Source organism: Danio rerio, chromosome 16 (genome assembly GCF_049306965.1).
Source record: "Danio rerio strain Tuebingen ecotype United States chromosome 16, GRCz12tu, whole genome shotgun sequence".
NCBI classification, from domain to species: Eukaryota; Metazoa; Chordata; class Actinopteri; order Cypriniformes; family Danionidae; genus Danio; species Danio rerio.
The window spans coordinates 10,521,971-10,539,800 of NC_133191.1; the positions used below are offsets into that span (position 1 = coordinate 10,521,971).

General features: G+C 37.2%; 1 protein-coding gene across 28 annotated transcripts in view; it reads right to left on the reverse strand.

Annotated features, from left to right (window-relative positions):
• cep192 (centrosomal protein 192) overlaps positions 1 to 17,830 on the reverse strand; it is a 77,113-nt gene that overhangs the window by 53,081 nt on the left and 6,202 nt on the right. For 10 of the 28 annotated variants that reach the window (XR_012392007.1, XR_002455748.3, XR_012392011.1 and 7 more), the window contains exons 3-13: positions 17,624 to 17,731; positions 15,165 to 15,322; positions 15,010 to 15,032; positions 14,787 to 14,922; positions 13,029 to 13,141; positions 12,856 to 12,936; positions 12,530 to 12,673; positions 7,876 to 8,029; positions 7,609 to 7,790; positions 4,678 to 5,077; positions 712 to 864 (exon numbers count right to left, since the gene is read on the reverse strand). Coding sequence is in view for 22 of the 28 variants with exons in the window: in XM_073925859.1 (XP_073781960.1) it covers positions 712 to 864; positions 4,678 to 5,077; positions 7,609 to 7,790; positions 7,876 to 8,029; positions 12,530 to 12,673; positions 12,856 to 12,936; positions 13,029 to 13,141; positions 14,787 to 14,922; positions 15,010 to 15,032; positions 15,165 to 15,322; positions 17,624 to 17,731 (1,652 nt within the window). In the remaining 6 variants the exon portion in view is untranslated. The remainder of the gene's footprint in view (positions 1 to 711; positions 865 to 4,677; positions 5,078 to 7,608; positions 7,791 to 7,875; positions 8,030 to 12,529; positions 12,674 to 12,855; positions 12,937 to 13,028; positions 13,142 to 14,786; positions 14,923 to 15,009; positions 15,033 to 15,164; positions 15,323 to 17,623; positions 17,732 to 17,830) is intronic. The other 18 variants (XR_012392009.1, XR_012392008.1, XM_073925871.1 and 15 more) reach the window with 3 other exon arrangements.

The following is a 17,830-nucleotide window of genomic DNA, read 5'->3' on the forward strand; positions in this document are numbered from 1 at the left end:
ATACAGACATGAGTGTGCCTGTGGTGCAAGTTTTCTCCACTGTCTATTATAGATTACCTGTGATGACCGCGTATTACACGCATACAGACAGTAACTGCGGCTGTTCTTCCTTGGTCAATCATCTGTGAACAGCGCTTTCATTTTTAAAGCCAAGCGCAGCCCTTTCTGTTGAGCTGGCAAAGACAATGACCAATCATAGAGCTTGAAGCACTCAAAAAGCAAGTGGGATAATACTTGCATTAGTTTATTTGCTATAAATGCTCATGCGGTCTTCTGTGCATGTATTGGAGTTGATACATTCAAAAAGAGTGTTTTCTTTATGCAGGTACAATTTAAAGTGCAGTTCATATCTTACTGCTTGTATTAAAGGACAAAACTGTATTACAAATAATACATAAATATTAACATATTTATAGATTTTATAAAATTGGTATTAAAAAAATTGTTGACTGGATTTGCTATTAAATTTAACGTATTAGTATCAAAACCGCTATAGAAGATTTTCGAACAATAGCTCTATTCCTAAGCATGCATAAAATCTCATTTATATTCATGTCATGTCATGTGTCAACAAACTGTTTTTGCAAGTCCACTGTAGTAATTAGGAATAAGTTTAGTAAGTAAAAAAGTTTGGAAGATTAATTCACCCTGCACTCGCTCAAATAAATTAATTTTAAGGGAGAATAAAGAACATGATAGCATTTCTCTTACCTCCAGCCAGAAAATCTTCAGACTGGAACTCCAAAGCAACATCCTCAGGCATATTGGCTTCCATTTCTTTCTCAAAGGAAGAATAATAGGCCAAATCGGTGACCCACTTTCCTTCTTCATTCTGGTAAACCACACTATGAGTGGCATTGGCATCTAAAGAAATAAAACTTATTAAAAGTAAAATTTTAAATCATAACACACAAATACAGATCAAATTACAAATTTAAACTTTAGACAAAGATGACAAGCAAGCATGTTAAGCTATTAAATTAAGGTTTTTATTATTAAGGGAAAACAAAATACAAAACTAGCCCTCACTGAAAATGTGTTTGTGCCTATTAAAACATACTATTCTTATGCCACCCCCATGCCTGATTACTATCACACCTGTTCACAATCAAGAAATCATTTAATCTCATGATCCCCAAGACTTTTGAGAAAATACCATGACAAGAACAAAGTTGAACTTTTTGGAAGGTGCGTCCCATTATGTGGGACATAAAAGTATCACCGCATATCAGAAAAACAATATCATGTAACAGACTCTTTGAGAGTTACCAAAAATGCTTAATTCCTGTCGTTGATGCTAAGGGTGGCCCAAGCAGTTATTGGGTATAGGGGCAGGTCCTTTTACACAGTAGGTCCTTTTAGCTATGTAGTTTTGTTTTCCCTTAATGATAAAAACCATTTCTAAACTTCATGATGTGTTTACTTGTGTTATCTTTGACTAACTTCCATATTTATTTGATGATCAGAAACATTAAAGTGTGACAAAAAAAAAAAAACTAAGCAGCAAACCGTTTTTTAACTCTCTGAACTGGCTCTGTGCATGTTAGTATGTACAGTCATGACCAAAAGCTTTGAAAATTACATAAATATTGGAAATTGGCCTTAAGTTGCTGCTTAAGTTTTTATAGTAGTAATTTACATGTAATCCAGAATGTTGTGAAGAGTGATCAGATGATTTGCACAGTCCTTCTTTGCCATGAAAATTAACTTAATCCTGGAAAAAAGTTTCACTGCATTTCATTGCTGTCATTAAAAGACCTGCTGAGATCATTTCTGTAACCGTGTTGTTAACTCAGGTGAGAATGTTGACGAGCACAAGGCAGGAAATTATTATGTCAGGCTGATTAGGTTAGAATGGCAGACTTGATATGTTAAAGGAGGGTAATGCTTAAAATCATTGGCCAAGGTGGCCGTCTAGGGCGGCAGAAAAGAGAGGGCGATGTCCGCGACGCAAAACACCAGACCACATCCCCCCCACCCCTTCAGCACCCTTAATGCGCAAACCGCATTGAAAATGAAGGAAACTACGCACACCTGCTTTTAGATGCAACATGTGAACAGACTCGGGTTGAGTTGCATCATTGCCATCTTAGTTCAGAATAACAGAAGTGAAAACAACTGCCGTGACTAGCATCATATATATATATATATATATATATATATATATATATATATATATATATATATATATATATATATATCTTTTTTTTTTTTTTCTCTGGAGTTAGATCATGAAGCAGATCAATGTTGATCTTTCGGTCAAGGTGTCAGTACAGAAATTAATAAAACAACAGGCCTCATACAACATGTAATAAGATTCATTTTGGTCAATTTTCCAAACGTATAAACAGCACTTGGTAATTCTTCAACAAGCTTTTGCTTTCGTTTTAGACAACGTACACTTAATGGTAGAAATGACATCCCGCCCTGCTCATAATTCTCTCTTCATATAGCTGTACGTGTGGCTATTATACAATCATAAAACATTGTGATATAGCCTAGTTCGTTAGTTCAATGGATCGTTTTGTTTTCCCACTACAATCGATCTGCTTAATCGAACCGAGACCTCCTCATTCTGGCGATCTCGGACTAATTAATTTGGCGCGGACGCGTGATTGCGGGATTTACATGCCAGATGTACCGTGCTTACTGGGCAAACAAAACAAGTTCCAAAACAAACATCTGGGCGTGAAAGCACCCTATGTTTGCACACAATTGACAAACAGTCCCAGCCAAATTAAACTTTAGTGTCAAGGCAGCACTGGCCCGATCAGGCCAGTAACCACTCTGTATACTGTCCCACACACTGCCCCAGGTCATCTGGCTGTCCTTATTGTCGAGTCCTGATGTAACATGTAGAAGCACACCCAACCTTCATTTGAAATGCATCTTGATCTGACAGCATGGCAAAAGATTCAACCACAGAACATCTGACAGACTGGTAATTTTTGGACTAAAACCCAAAATTCATTTTTGGGGTTTTTGGTTTCTCTACAAGTGAATATGAACAGGACACCATGGTTACAACCCTACTCTTTACAAGATGTTCCATGGGATTTTAAATAATCACAGAGAGTGAAGACCTGACTTTAAAATTCCATCCGAAAGATGCTACTGACAGTATAATAGGGTTGGGTACCAAAACCCTACCTATGTACCAGTACACGCCAAACTGAATCAGCATACAAATTTCTTTTCATTATTAAACTGAAACGAAACATAATTATTACATAATTACATAATTACATAATTTAGGAAAATGAATGGCATTTCCTTTTCTAAAAATTTAACTTTGCTGGTGGATATTTCCATTAGTTCATTAAAATTTCATCCGATACATGCTATTAAAAATCTGGCAGAATTTCCCATTTCTACTTATTAATATAAAATATATTCATATACTGGCACATTGTTCCGAGCAAAATATCACACTATGCTGTATAATTCATTTTTTCTGAGTTTTTTCTTGACTGCACTGAATATCACAGAAGCATCAAAACATCAGGGGCCTCATGTATTAATGCTGCGTACGCACAAAAACTTTGCGTACGCCAGGTTTCACGCTCAGAATCGCTCACGTTTGGATTTACTAACAATGAACTGAACGTGGGAATGTGCACAGCTTCACGGCAGCTTTCTGGCAGGCGTACGCACATTTTTTGTGCGTGTCTGTTTTATTTCCATTGGCGACTCCTAGAGGCAGTTGTGTTAAATTCCTCTCTACAAAGTGTCTGAGCCTTGCAATGGCAGCTGTATGAGACGGGTTCATCTAGTAGGTATGTAAGGTTTCCATACCATACAGTTGACCAGCTAAACATTAAAGCACAATTTGCAGCAGTCGCCTGTTTTTCCAATGTAATCGGAGCGATCTAACGCACGCACATTGCTATAAAGACACTATCTGAAGATGAATTTGCATGCGTGAATCAGAAACATTTCCATTCAATAAATGTGCAAATAAAATATGATGCAGAAACTTATTGATGATTCCTACTTGTCTTTCTCGTGATAAATAGTGGGCAAAATCTGATATGTAGCGGGGAAAAAAAGAAGAACGAGTTCATCAGACGCTGGATTCGAGCGGAGTTTATGCTCGAACGTGTCAAAACATGATCACATGCGTCTTACGAGGTGCGCCACTGAGACTGCTAAGGGTGCTGCAACATTTTACACATTTAAACCACACTATTTCTATTTTTAATGCACTCAGTGCGATGTTCAGACCCAACTGTGTTAACCGCATCAGCTAAACTCTCCCACTCTATTTTTTTTCTTTTGTTGTTAATTCCGGAGAACAAACTTGCAAATAACACCGCTTTTCTCCGGCCTACCTTCGAAAGCAGCACCTTCAATTCACATTCTGTTCAAAGTTTCTCTTTTTGCTTGATTTTGCCGTTGCTTTTTCGTTGGGTTTTGCCATTAGCATAGTCATTAGCATATTCATACGGGGGAGGAGGCAGGAAGGGGTTTTGTGCTGGTGCATGTTGCGCTCAGTTTCACGTTCATTCGGATGTACAAAAGAATATGTGTGAGATTCGGCGTACGCAGTGTTTCATACATCTGAATTTTTTTCTGCGTACACACATTTACAGCTTTGTGCGTACGCAATGTTTTAGTAAGATTTCCACGCAAGTCTTCGTACATGAGGCCCCTGATACTTAAGAAATGGACATTTACCTTGTTGTAACTCAAGCCTCGACATTTCTGGTTGATGATTCCAAATATCATTTTGTTCCTCGTGATTTTCATTAAATCTCTGGTAAGGGTCCCGAGGCTCCAGAGACTCTCCCGGGAGAACATTTTCACTGCTGGTCCTCTTGTGCGCATTGAGAACTAAAGAATCCCCACAAGGGCCACCAAGAAGGCTAGGAGTACTGTGATCCACTGTTTGGATAATGTTGACATTTTCCTCCGTTTTAGTATGTGATTCCTGAAGTATCTTAGAGAGGTGAAAACTACTATTTGTGCTATGAAGAAAAGGGTTGTCTGAAGCAGAAAGGTCCTGAAGGCTGTGGCTAACATCTTTCTTTAAGTTTATAGTGTCCAACCAAACTTCCGCTGGATTGTTCATTTCATTCTATAAAGAGGAAAAGGAAAAAGAGTAGCATTATTAGTATATAATAATAATAACCTTGAAAATCGGTATTTAATCAAAGAAACATGATGGAACCCAGGGTTATTAATGTAAAGAGTACTTCAAGTACTCACTCTGTGTGTGCGTATGTGTATATGTGTGTGTGTGTGTATATATATATATATATATATATATATATATATATATATATATATATATATATATATATATATATATATATATATATATATATATATATATATATATGAAAATCTAACAATGCAATGTTATTGCATTGTTATTAATGTTATTACTGTTACAATTTAGTTATTACATTTTTTTTTACATTTTTTATTTTACATTTTTTGATAAAAGAAAAAAAAATAATCCAATTATATTTTATATTTATATTTACATTTATGAATTTGGCAATTAAAGAGTTAACATGATGTAATTTTCCAAGCAATTTAAGCAGTTTTCATCAGGACTGAGGTTGATTAACAGATTTATGCAAAAAAAAAAGAAAAAAAGAAAAAAAATATTTATCTGATGCATTGACAGCAGTTTAATTTAGTGGAGGTTTTCATCCCTAACAAAACAAAAGACTAGTAAACAAAAGGCTATTAAATTGGAATTTTTTTAATTCAAAGAATTTTCTCAAAATATGTGTGGAAGTACAATTTGTTACCAAAAATCATTCCGCTAGCAAAAAACAGAAAACGTTGTGGCCAATTTAAGGCACAAAATCACTCCGTAGTGAATAAAAACATTCCAAAGTTGCATAAAAGCATGTCTGGCTGCTCAGGAGACAGACAAACCTGATATCAGAATTAGGTATAAGGTTTATTCCAGTGACAATGCGTTCAGATAAAATTAAAACATGTTATTTGAAAATAATTCCTCATGAAAAAGCCAGGTCTAAGTTAGGTCTAAGCCAGGTTCATTCATAATATATGGGTCACCGAACAACACAGCAGACTTTACAACAACAACAACAAAAAAAGTGGACATTTGACGTTACAATTAACCTCACTGTTATGCCTGTATACATCAGTTATTGTGATTTGGCTTTCTCTGATCTTTCAATCTACAGTGTAAAAACAGTAATATAAACATTAGTATATGCATTATATACTGTACAATAAGTTGTTACAATTAGTTGATATTTGGACTACCTCTATATTTTGCCCATTAATTGTCACAGGTAATATTGCTTAAATCAATTATTAACTCCATAGTCTACCCCACATTCGGTTTAAGAAAGTTCATTACACCATTTGACAAAAAACTCAACTTCTCTTTTTAAAGTCTGTTTCATTATTTTCATTGATCAGACCAACAAAGGCAGAATCATGTGAAACATGATGTCTGAGTGTGCCTATAGTCAGACATATGCAGTGCAAATAGAAAAGGGGATAAAACAGTTCACTGTAAAACTCCTGTTTAGTCATTATCATGTCAGACAATCTGACACCTAACCTAACAAGTAGGGGTCGATTTAAAAGATAATCCAAAACCAATCGTATAGCTGTTCTGTGTAAAATAAAAATTTATCAACAAAACGTGTTTAAATTGTAATAAAAGCGCAAGAAAAATCTAAATATACATAATTTTGACAACTAACTGTTGTTTCCAAATGACTATAATTATTGCTTAATATTGAAAGCAGGGCATCATCTACTCCTACATGCTTTCTGTAAGCAAATTGTAAAGGTCTGGAAAAGCGGACACCTGTGTACTTAAATGACTGAGAATGATCGTTTCTAAGCATTTCATTATATGTAATGTTAAAACAATGGGTCTCAAATTATTAACACCATGAATAGAAACAATACATGATGTCTTCAACATGATAGGTATTTTGATTATGACAAAAAAAATCAATATGGAGAAGAAAACCCAGATGATCAGCACACGTTTTCAAAACTCTTGGGTGAATACCATCAGGACCTGCAGCTATACCTACAGCAGGGTCCTGTGTTTCTTGGTGGAATGCTGTGAACGGAAGACTGAAGATTGTGCTGGGTTACATTTATTAGCCTTTAGCTCAACTGCATAGCTGAGAGCCAGTTTCTGCCATCTGTTACGCAAAGATTTTAAAAAAATGATCCTCTTTATGCAAACTCTGAATCATAGAGGTCCTCTTTGACACACTTTGTTCAGTATTTTAATTTAAGAGACTTTGACATCCATAAACTATGACCTCATAAAATTGTAATTTCTAACTCAAGTATAAATAAAACCTTTTGTGAGTTTTCTGTTGTTGAACTGTTAGTTTAAAGCAGGGGTCACCAATCTCAGTCCTGGAGGGCCGGTGTCCCTGCAGGGTTTAGTTTCAACTTGCTTCAACACACCTGCCTGAGTGTTTCAAGTATGCATAAAAGACCTTGATTAGCTGTTCAGGTGTGTTTAAATTAGGGTTGGAGCTAAAATCTGCAGGACACCAGCCTTCCAGGAACAAGTTTGGTGACCCCTGGTTTAAAGCTTGGAAGGAAAGAATTTAGTGTTGATAAATCAACTGCCACTGACTTTACCTGGCTATTAACCATGCCTGATCTGGTCAGCAGAGACTGAATCTGATCATCGTCTCTGTTCTCTCCACTTCCACCGACAATCCCTAGACCACGAAGCACATCACCGGTGCTCTGGATGGCGGTGGGTAGCAATGAAGCAACAGATATGCCACCATTTTCTTCTTCGCTTCTTGCTCCATTTCCTTACACCACAGATAAACACATTAAGATATTTACTTTTTTTCTTCTTTTTTATGACATTCCATTTGTTAATCAACTTCCATTTACCAGTAAAAGGCAAGCTGATGATTTGCTCTTCTGCTGGGCAGTAACCCTCAATACCTGTGCTGGTCTTTGTGTTCTCCCCTCCAGCTGGCAAATCATCATCAGAACTCCCACCTTCCAATCCTGGTCGAAAATGGGGCAGATGGCCCTCCCAAACCTGATCACATACAAATAAAATGCAAAAAAAAAAGCTATGCAAGTAATACCGTGATTTCCGCCACATTCATTCTTCCATAGGGGGGTGCCACACCAAATTTTATCCCGCCATGGCTACATTACAGCTTCTCGTTCAAAACATTTAATTTTTTTTAATATCGTGTAATAATTGCACCAAAACGCATTAAAGGGTAAGTGAACTATAATATCGCAAACTTTTCTGTAACCGTAGTAGAGCTGTGCGTCATTTGTTTACCCTTTAAGGTGACGTGCTGACTGACTGGCTGACAGGTGCGTGATGCGTGAGGCCAGCAAACACGACGTATAGCCATTTCACTTTACTTCAGGATGCATTAATGCTACTCTGTTTATGAATGTCTCCAATAGACCTACATTCCTAGCAAATCTAATAAATACTGGAGACATACTCGTTACATAAACGCATTAAATCGCAACCTGCAGCGTTTGATTGAGAGCGCACATGAAGATCTGCGCGCTCTTGAAGCGGCGTATATTTGAGGGGGCGTGCAAGAAGTTTTGTGCACGAGCAGAGGAAATCGGCGCACAAGCACAGAGATTTGCATGCTCGTAGGCTATTACGTAAATGCGATCCCAACTTCTAATACTGCGCTCACGACATTTGACACTGAAATAATAACGCCACAGGTAGTTGGTAGATCTGTTAGTGGGCCTGCCGCCACAGCTGGAAAAAATCTTAGAGGAAACTAGGGCTGCACGATATTGGAAAAAATTGACATTGCGATATTTTTTTCCTCTGCGATATATATTGCGATATTATATATATATATATATATATATATATATATATATATATATATATATATATATATATATATATATATATATATATATATTTACTTACAACTAGGGCTGTGACGGTCACCATGACAACCGCGTCACCGCGGTGGTCATTGCCACCTCGGTTGTCCATTGCCACCGGCCGTAGTACGTGACGTCACGCACTTTAAAACACAAATTACTGTTATGTTGCCAAGAATTACATATCTGTTAGAATATAACATTAGGCGCGATTCAGCAAGTTCAAGTTCAACCATGAATCTTGTTAGAAAACGAACTCTTACATCTGGGAACATTTTGGATTCGTGCCGAACTAGAAAGGTGAACGAATCAATTTGGATTAAGCTTTTTGTATGGGGGTTTTAAGTAAAGTGTTTTAATATTCACTGCTGAGAGTCCAAACACTGAGGAGCAAATCCATCGATACGCAGATCCACGGGTCCCGAACCATGCAAGCTAGTGGCGATTGACGGCGAGGGAAAAAAAGCCATGTAGGCTTAATCAACTCCTGTCTTCTAAACGCAGAAGCCCAGCTCAGCCAGGCATGGCAGAGGCATTTGCAAAAATGGCCAGATACAAAAGAGAAAGTGATAAATGGAAGACATTGACGAGAAATTGAGCATATAGGCTATTTGGTAACTACTTAAGAACGCGCCGCTCCGCAGAGTAGAGAAACCTGCGTCGCGAGAAATGCGGGCGGCGGAACAGAAGGAGAAGCCCTCTATCGCATGGTTGTGAAAAAGTACCCTGTCTGTGCATTTTTCGCTACAAGCACACCGTCTGACAGTGTATTGCTGGAAACATTATAACTCCATTCTTCACTTAAACCGGACAAAGTCAACATGTTAGTTTTTCTGGCAAATAATTTAAAATATGACTACAAAAGGTGGAGAGAAACTACGCTGTTTTTTTAAACATCTGACTTATATTGTTACTAGGGTAATATTTTCTTTTTACGTATAATTATTAATATTTGTATTATTATTACACTGATTAGTAAAGTGCCATTTAGAATTTTTGTTAAGTTCTTAAAAATGTAACGTTTAATTGTTATTATTATACAGTTTCAAGCAGTTAAAGTAATGTAATATTTAACTACAATATTTATAAACAGTTTAGTGTTGTTTTATTAACGAAAGTTCAAAAATAAACATGTACGTTTATACGGATGTTTTATTTATTAATATTAAATTCGGTTATTCCTTAATTTTTACATAAAAGGTAAATGAACTTAAGTAGGCTACATTATTTGTTGATGTACGAGATCGAGGAACATGTTTGCCAGTAAATAATGTTCTCACCACTTAAAAAACAAAACAAATGAATAACTTGCGAAAAGGATGCAATAAAAAATGCAAGCGCTTAATCATTCTTCACAATCGGATTCGTACGTGCAATAAGCCGAGGCTATATTGCGCCGACAAGAACAAGCCCTAAAACTAAGTCTAGAGAGAGAATTAATACTAGTTAATATTAATGATTATAAACACGAACTGCGTTGTATGATAAACGCATCACAATGATGTCGTGATCTTTGCTGAAGAACTGATATGTTATCGCCGTCTCCCTAGCCAGGTTTTCATCTGCTTTTTTCCCCTTCTTCTGGATACAAACAATAAAGTATCAGCGCCAGACCAGTGGTTTAAATTATATTTTACTCTCCTGATTTCTTTTCTTTTCATTAAAAAATAATTAAATGTTTAAAGTTTTGTATTGCATAGCCTATATATTTTTAAAGATTATCATTCAGCCTACCTGCAGCGCATGAGGTTGTGTGCTGGGCAAATCCCCTTTACTCATGCTACCCATTTCATTTATGACACTGTAAACTTGACTTGGCAGGCTGATCATCTTTAAACTCAAAAGGTGTTTTTAACTTGAGACTGCATGCTTCTGCATAATGTGATGTTTCTTATTACAACTGAGCGGTGTCAAAATGAAAGCAAACATTAAAAAGGGTTTTGTTTTATCAATTGTATAGTTTAGTTTCAATAATAGCTAATGTATATAATAAATTATAATATCAATTATTGTGTAGACTACAGTGTTCAACAAAACAATTTTATTAGGTTACTCTAATAGACCAAATCCCTAACTGAAAAACGAATGTGAAAATGACAGGCAGCTGCGTCTTTGCTAAAATTAATTTAACGACAAATTTCTTTTGCTTTTTTCCCCTTTAGAGATCAAAAGAGCAGTATTTAAAGAATTATTTCACTTAAACATGAATTGAATGCCCAGTTCTTCCCCGTGTGAGTTTAGCGCCTCCGCCGCGTCTGCGTTTTTAAGGTTACAGGTGCACCCTGACCTGACGCAGGGACCAGATCTCTGTATTGCTTTAATTTCTCAATTTTCATAACTGCATTGCATTTTCATATGGTAAAATATCAAAATTTATGTTCTGAAAGAAGTAGGAATGACGGGAGTGTTAGTAATTAATAACAGAAAGAACTTTCACTTTTGAGTGAACTTCTGTCACGTGTTATTTTAGTATGATAAAATAAACAAAAATAGTAATGCAGTAAAGTATTTTTCGCTCTGCCAAGCCTTCTCTGTTGCTGTATAGAGAAGCAGCCTGCTCAGTCTCCTTACCCCGGCCCCACCCCGCCCACCGACTCCTGAACGTCTCACTCACTAACTCACTCACTCACGCGGGCATGCACTGCGGTCTCATGAGGAAACGCAGCTTTTTGATATAATGTTTTTCTTGTTCCCAAATACAAATAATTTATCAAGTATTGTTTGACATAAGTATTCGTAAAAACAGGCTATTCCTGCTTTTCCGAATACCGTATTCCGGTTCGGCTCCACCCATAATATATATATAAATTTTTTTTTTTTTTTTTTTTTTTTTTTTTGCATCGCACCCTCCTGCGATGTGACTATCGCGGATGCGCACATCGCGATTTCGATGCTGAAACGATATATCGTGCAGCCCTAGAGGAAACACTGTAGTAGATGGCAAATAAGCAGAAGAGAGTCAAAGGCCGTTTTCACACTAGGTACAGTTGCCTCGAACCAGGCCAAAGCACGCTTGTCCCCCCTCCCGTCTCCCCCTACGGCCCGCGCTCATCACAAACGGGCCTCGGCATGCTTACGTCATTGCTGCTGCGCTGTTCAGTGAGAAGCGCTCTCTCACTCAGCAGCACAGTGAAGATTTCTGTAGTTATATCATTTCAGTCGTTTGTTATGCAGTGGCGTGCAACCAAATCTTTCGCCAAACAGTCCTTAGGGATGCGGTGACACGCAGTAAGATATTTCGCCGAACAGATCTGCAACTTTTGGCGCTCAAAAACAATCATAAAGCTCTAGTGCTGCAGGAATGACGAGGTCTGCTGAAGCCGCGCAGCTGTTGTGCTGTGAGGAGTTCTCGTCTTTAATAAACTACGGCAGCTTGCGTTCACTGAACAGTAAGAATGATTAATAAATCCATATGAAACAGCCCCATAAAAGTCACGTCTTGCTTTCAGTTTCGGACTTTGGCGCGTTTTGCACTCACACACAAGCGTACCGCGCCAAAGCCCAAGAACCGCGCTCAGGCACACCTCTTCCAACCGGGCAAGGGCCGGCCAAGTGAACTGTGCTTGAGCCTGATTCAGCGCACTCACAGTTCTCAAATGATCCGGGAAACGGGCCTGGGCACGGTATGAATGGCATAGTGTGAGTTGGCCCAAAGACTAACCTGTTGTCTAGAGGTGCAACCAAATCTTTCTCTGCCATGGTCCTGATAAGTCTCCAATTCATCATCTGTATCCACTTGTTCACTTACAGGACTGGAATCCATACCTGCAGCTGCCAGGCGAACATCAGCCATGTGAGTATTCCTCTGTAGTGTAACAAAAGCAAAATATTCAGACAACGAGATATTTAGTACATATTAGAAATGCTGCAAAACTCCATATAAAAATAAACTCGTGTTCACAATATTTTGCACATGAATTTGTACACACAAGCAGCTTGCATTAAAGTAAATGTTTCACTGATTTGATTAAGAAGATCAGCTCATACTTTGTTGAAGTCAACCTGCAAACTTTGCCAGTTCCTTTCTGACTCAGTGGTGTTGTGTTGGGATGAGCTGGAAGGCAACTCCTACAACAGAAACGTAGTGTAATATTACAATTTATAATATTAACAACAACAAATCATAAGCTTTTGTACATAAACAGCAAAATATAACCTACTACAGAGATTTCTTGTCCTTCTACTCTGCCTCTCTGCATTGCGGGGGGTATTAACTTGTTGAAGTACAGTTCCAGTTCCTCATCATGGAGTTGGGTGACGTCAATGTCATCATCTAAGTGACAAACAGTTCTTTAAAATAAGAAAAGCTACAATGCCTTACCTTGCTTTAGAACTAGATCCCTTTAAACCCCATGCTATCCAGACTGCTTCAAACTGGTGTGGTTAAAAGAGAAAACCATATAAGTGACTGCTACTTAAATGAAACAAAACAGTGTGAAGAAGCTTTTTTATCCTCTTATCTTTTTCTTACTTTTCCAGGACTTTCAAGTCAATTTTCATGACCTAATGTTTGATGTAATGTCTACATATAGGTGGTAAATCACAAGAAACGTTTACATTTATTCCAGCATATCATAAAACATGCAATGGTTTCTAATTTATTTTCATATCTATGTAAAATAGATGATGCTTACACAGCACTCATAATGTGAAAGCATGTTTTTGGCCAAGAAAAGAAAAGAAGGGAAAACAACTAACCTCCATTCCAATATACATATATTTGTCAAACTAACTTTAGATAGTCTTAAGTGTCTTAAACTAGTAATAGTAGGTAAAAATACTTCTATTATAAAGCCGTGATCACATTACACTTTTCGCTCCTTAGACTTCCATTCATTGGCATGTGAATGCGGGAGACCAGAAACAGCAGGTGCGACAATTTTCGCATTTCACTGCATTCGAAAGTTCAAGCTTAGTGAATTCTTACCTGCGAAATCCCATCGGGTGATTGCGTGAGACCAATAGAAGATAATTTAAAATAAGAAATAAAAAATATAGAGCAATGGCTCACTTTTATTAATGTCTAATCATATTGTTTAACATATTGTTTTTTTTAATCAAACGTCTCCGTGTCACAACGAATCGATTATGAAATTCGTACGGATTAAACCGACACTTGCCCATTTTAGCAGACAAACTAGGCTAGCAACCATCTTCTTCTGTACCTCACCTGCCTAGTAACCATAGTAACGTATGTGCACGCTTTCGCACTTTCTGCTATGACGAGGAGCACGAGGTTACACTGCATGAATTTTTAATTAGCCTACATTAGTAACAGTTAATTTTGTTACGGTAAGAACTTAATCCTAGGAAAGGCAAAAATAAATGAATAAAATTAAAACCTTTGTAACAAAATCCAAAACTTTTTATACCAACTTCAAGGCTATTAAGGCCTTAATTTGAGATGATCAAATTTAAGACTTTTTCAATGCTTTTAAGACCACGCGGGTACTCTGAAGACTGGCCGCTGGCCCCGAGTAAGACCCATTTGGCCCGGTCAGCCCCCGGATGTGACTGTGGTATGACATTGGAAACGCAATAATTGTATTGTCCAGTCCAGTATATTAATTCCATTTGATTTGACCCGTGTGGTACCTGCCGTGCCCCGTTTATTTACTTCTGATTTAACCTTACAATAGCAGTGCTTTTCATGACCCTTGAGGTGAATATTTTGTATTTTCTTCTTTAAAAAAAACTAAAAACATCCTCCTATTAAACACTAAACCAAGATGTAAAGTTCTTATTTTATCCTCATTTGTAAGTGGCTTTCACTTTTCTTTTACCACTCTGAATAATGCTTATTTCTTTGGTTTAAAAGTATTCAAGGAAGGTTAAGGATTAAATTATTGCTTGCTTTTAAAAACAAATCACAGCAAATAACAATTTACTTTATTTAGCTGTAAAATGCTTCAACCAACCTGTCATATCACTGTTCATGCTATCTAAAGACATTAGTTTCTCATTGGCCAGAAAGCTGGAGAAACTATCACTGCACTTCTCACTGTCGGTTTCTTCGCTGTCTTCTTCCTCCAATATCACTTGGAACACAGTGGCCTATGAAAAAACAAACAGAACAACCATGGTATGGACAGAAACACACTGTAGAGTAAAATGCGTCAATAAATATGAATAAAGTGGTACCTCAGCTGCCATTGTGTCTTTGTCTGCAAATTGAGAGAATGACAGAAGATCACATGAGGTCTAATGAAAGAAATTATACTGTCCTATACAATAATATATTAAACAAGATATTATTTGACAATAATGACTTAAAAAGAAAACAGTAAGTTACACACCAGTAGTTCGAAGAGGAACAGAATTTGATACAAGAAGCGGAACCGCCCCTCCAGATGATGATGTTTTGGTAAAAGCAGCAGATTCGGTTTCATCAAAATTAACATTGACAAGCAGGTCAGAGAATCGATTTGCAGCAATGAATTCATCTATACTGTCTCTATAAGAAAAAAAAAGGAAAAACAGTTTTCAAACATCTATGGCTGATAAAATAATGATAAACAGTAAACAATTTATAGGGGACATATGTAGAGAGCCTTGAGGCTTTAGTGAAGTCACATCCACAACGATTAAACAATTAAGATTGTTTTATAACAAATAATAATACAAATAATTTGAAACTTATGATGTGTCCATGTTGCAGAAATTAGAACTGATAATTCACCTCTCTTCTTTGCTATAAATTACTGTAATCCTTTACGGATGTGTCACTTAAAAAGCCCATATTATGAGTTTTTGAAAATGCCCCTCCATGTAGTGTGTAACACAGCTCTAAGTGAAGTGAAATATCCAGCTAAGGCTTAAATCTGTAAGAATACAGTGTTTAAACCTGTTGATTCATTTATAAAAGAGTCGACTCATAGTGCTTCAAACGAGTCGCCTTGATACCGATTCATTAGGTGTTTCGCCATGACGTACGAACAAAACCAAGTTATTCACGTGCACGCGCAAACATGGGAGATTTGAAACCTGCGGCCCCGCCCTCTGACACAGATACCCACACACACACACACAAACACACACACACAAACATGCCGGTCGATTGAAGTCACACTGCAGATGGATATTATTGAGTCTCTACCCAAAGATGAAACCTCAGCATAAGCCCAGCTTTAAGCAGTTGGAAACTACAGGAAACTTCTGGAAACTACATGCTACAAAGAATACTTCGTTTGTTAAAGGAAGGATCAGTAAAGACATGTCAGGACATGCATCGGTTTCTTCCTCCATTTCTCAAGTGTAAGTACGTGCGATTAAACTTGCCTTGTTTACTCTAGCTTGCAAATATATTTAGTTGTGATTTGTTACTTGTAACCGTGTGTACTGTCTCAGGTTAACTTGTTATATTCTCATATCGTGTGCAAAGCCACGTTAAAAACACGACGCGTGCTGCTTTGTTTACGTTCCCGTGGAGGAGTGTAATGTGTGTGTTTTGAGTTTCTGCTCAATAAAATAGTTAGTCGTCTGTATTTACATTCATCCACTGGCAGCTAAACTCCACGCCTTACACTATCAAGCGTATATAAACTCTGACTACTTCTATATTGTTGATTAGCTGATGGCTATTCGCTCTGTCTCTGGCTGAAAGCAGTTAGTGTCAACCAATCGCAACAGACTGTCATTGGTCCAATCAGCGCAGATTAGCTTCGCGCTAAGGAGGGGTTTGGGAACAAATGAATCACTAGACGATTCATACAGGAGTCGCTGGAATAATTAGGTAAAAATAAATGCAGATTATAAGACCATGAAAGTGTTTTTTGACCTTGCATGCATATTAGACTGTTGTTGGAGACCCTTACAACCAAAATAAGACCCTATTTCATGTATTATATGGGCTCTTTAATGACAGCTCATTACCTACATATGATCTTGCAGATATCATTCACAATGATGTAGTCGTTAAAATAACTAATCTAGCATTTTCTCTTAGCAACATCAGATGATTCAGAAACTAATTCACTGTAATAACATTTTGAAATGTTATTTCTCAAAGAAAAGAACATCATCAGGGCTTGAAATTGCATTTTCCATTTTGGTCGCATATGCGCCTGAAATTTAAGCTATGCGACCTCATAATATATTTGGGAGCATGTGTGCGACTGCATATAATGGCTGTAGTGCGACCTGTTTTTTTTTTTTTCTTCTTTCTAAAAACGTGCTCAATCGGTCTTCCTTGCCGCTATATTGGTTCATATATTAACTGTCAATCACGCAAGACTTTTCGCTGTCAGATGACGGGGAGCTTTTGTGACTGTGTGGATTGCAAACGACTGAAGAGTGAAAAGTACACAGAATCTCAATGCGTTGCATTCACTGCGTGTTCAGCGCAAATGTCCGCTAAATGTACAATCTAATACTGTACACACCATCGCCAAAGAAGCTCGCCTTTACTAAATTTAAACTGATGCGGCTTATAACACAGAACAGTATTGCGCGAGTGGTCATCGCAAGAATCCTGCTCTTAATTTTCTATTTAATTATGACTGCTTTGCAGCTTTCAGCCTTAAATTGAATGATTTATTATAATCTTTTGTTTGTTTTGTAGCAGAAGTAGTATTTATTAAATTGACATGCATATAAAAACAATTGTACATCATAAGACCAAGCCCCTATAAATAGTCAAAGCATGTCCTACCTCTGTTTTCTCTCCACTTTAAGCATTAGCACATCCAATCGCCGTAACTTTAAACAATTGATAACTGATTTGTGAAACAAATATAAAAAAAAATGTGATACTTACAAATCTTCCTTGAGACTAAGAGCTATTTTTTCCTTGCTTCCATCAGATCCCTGAGAATGCATGCGTGACTGTGCTTCCTCCAGATATGATGCTTGGACATCAGTTACTCTGAAAGAGACAAAATGGACTTAAAGGTGCCTTATTATACCCCTTTTTCAAGATTTAAGTTAAGCCTTTTGTGTTTCCAGAATGTGTCTGTAAAGTTTC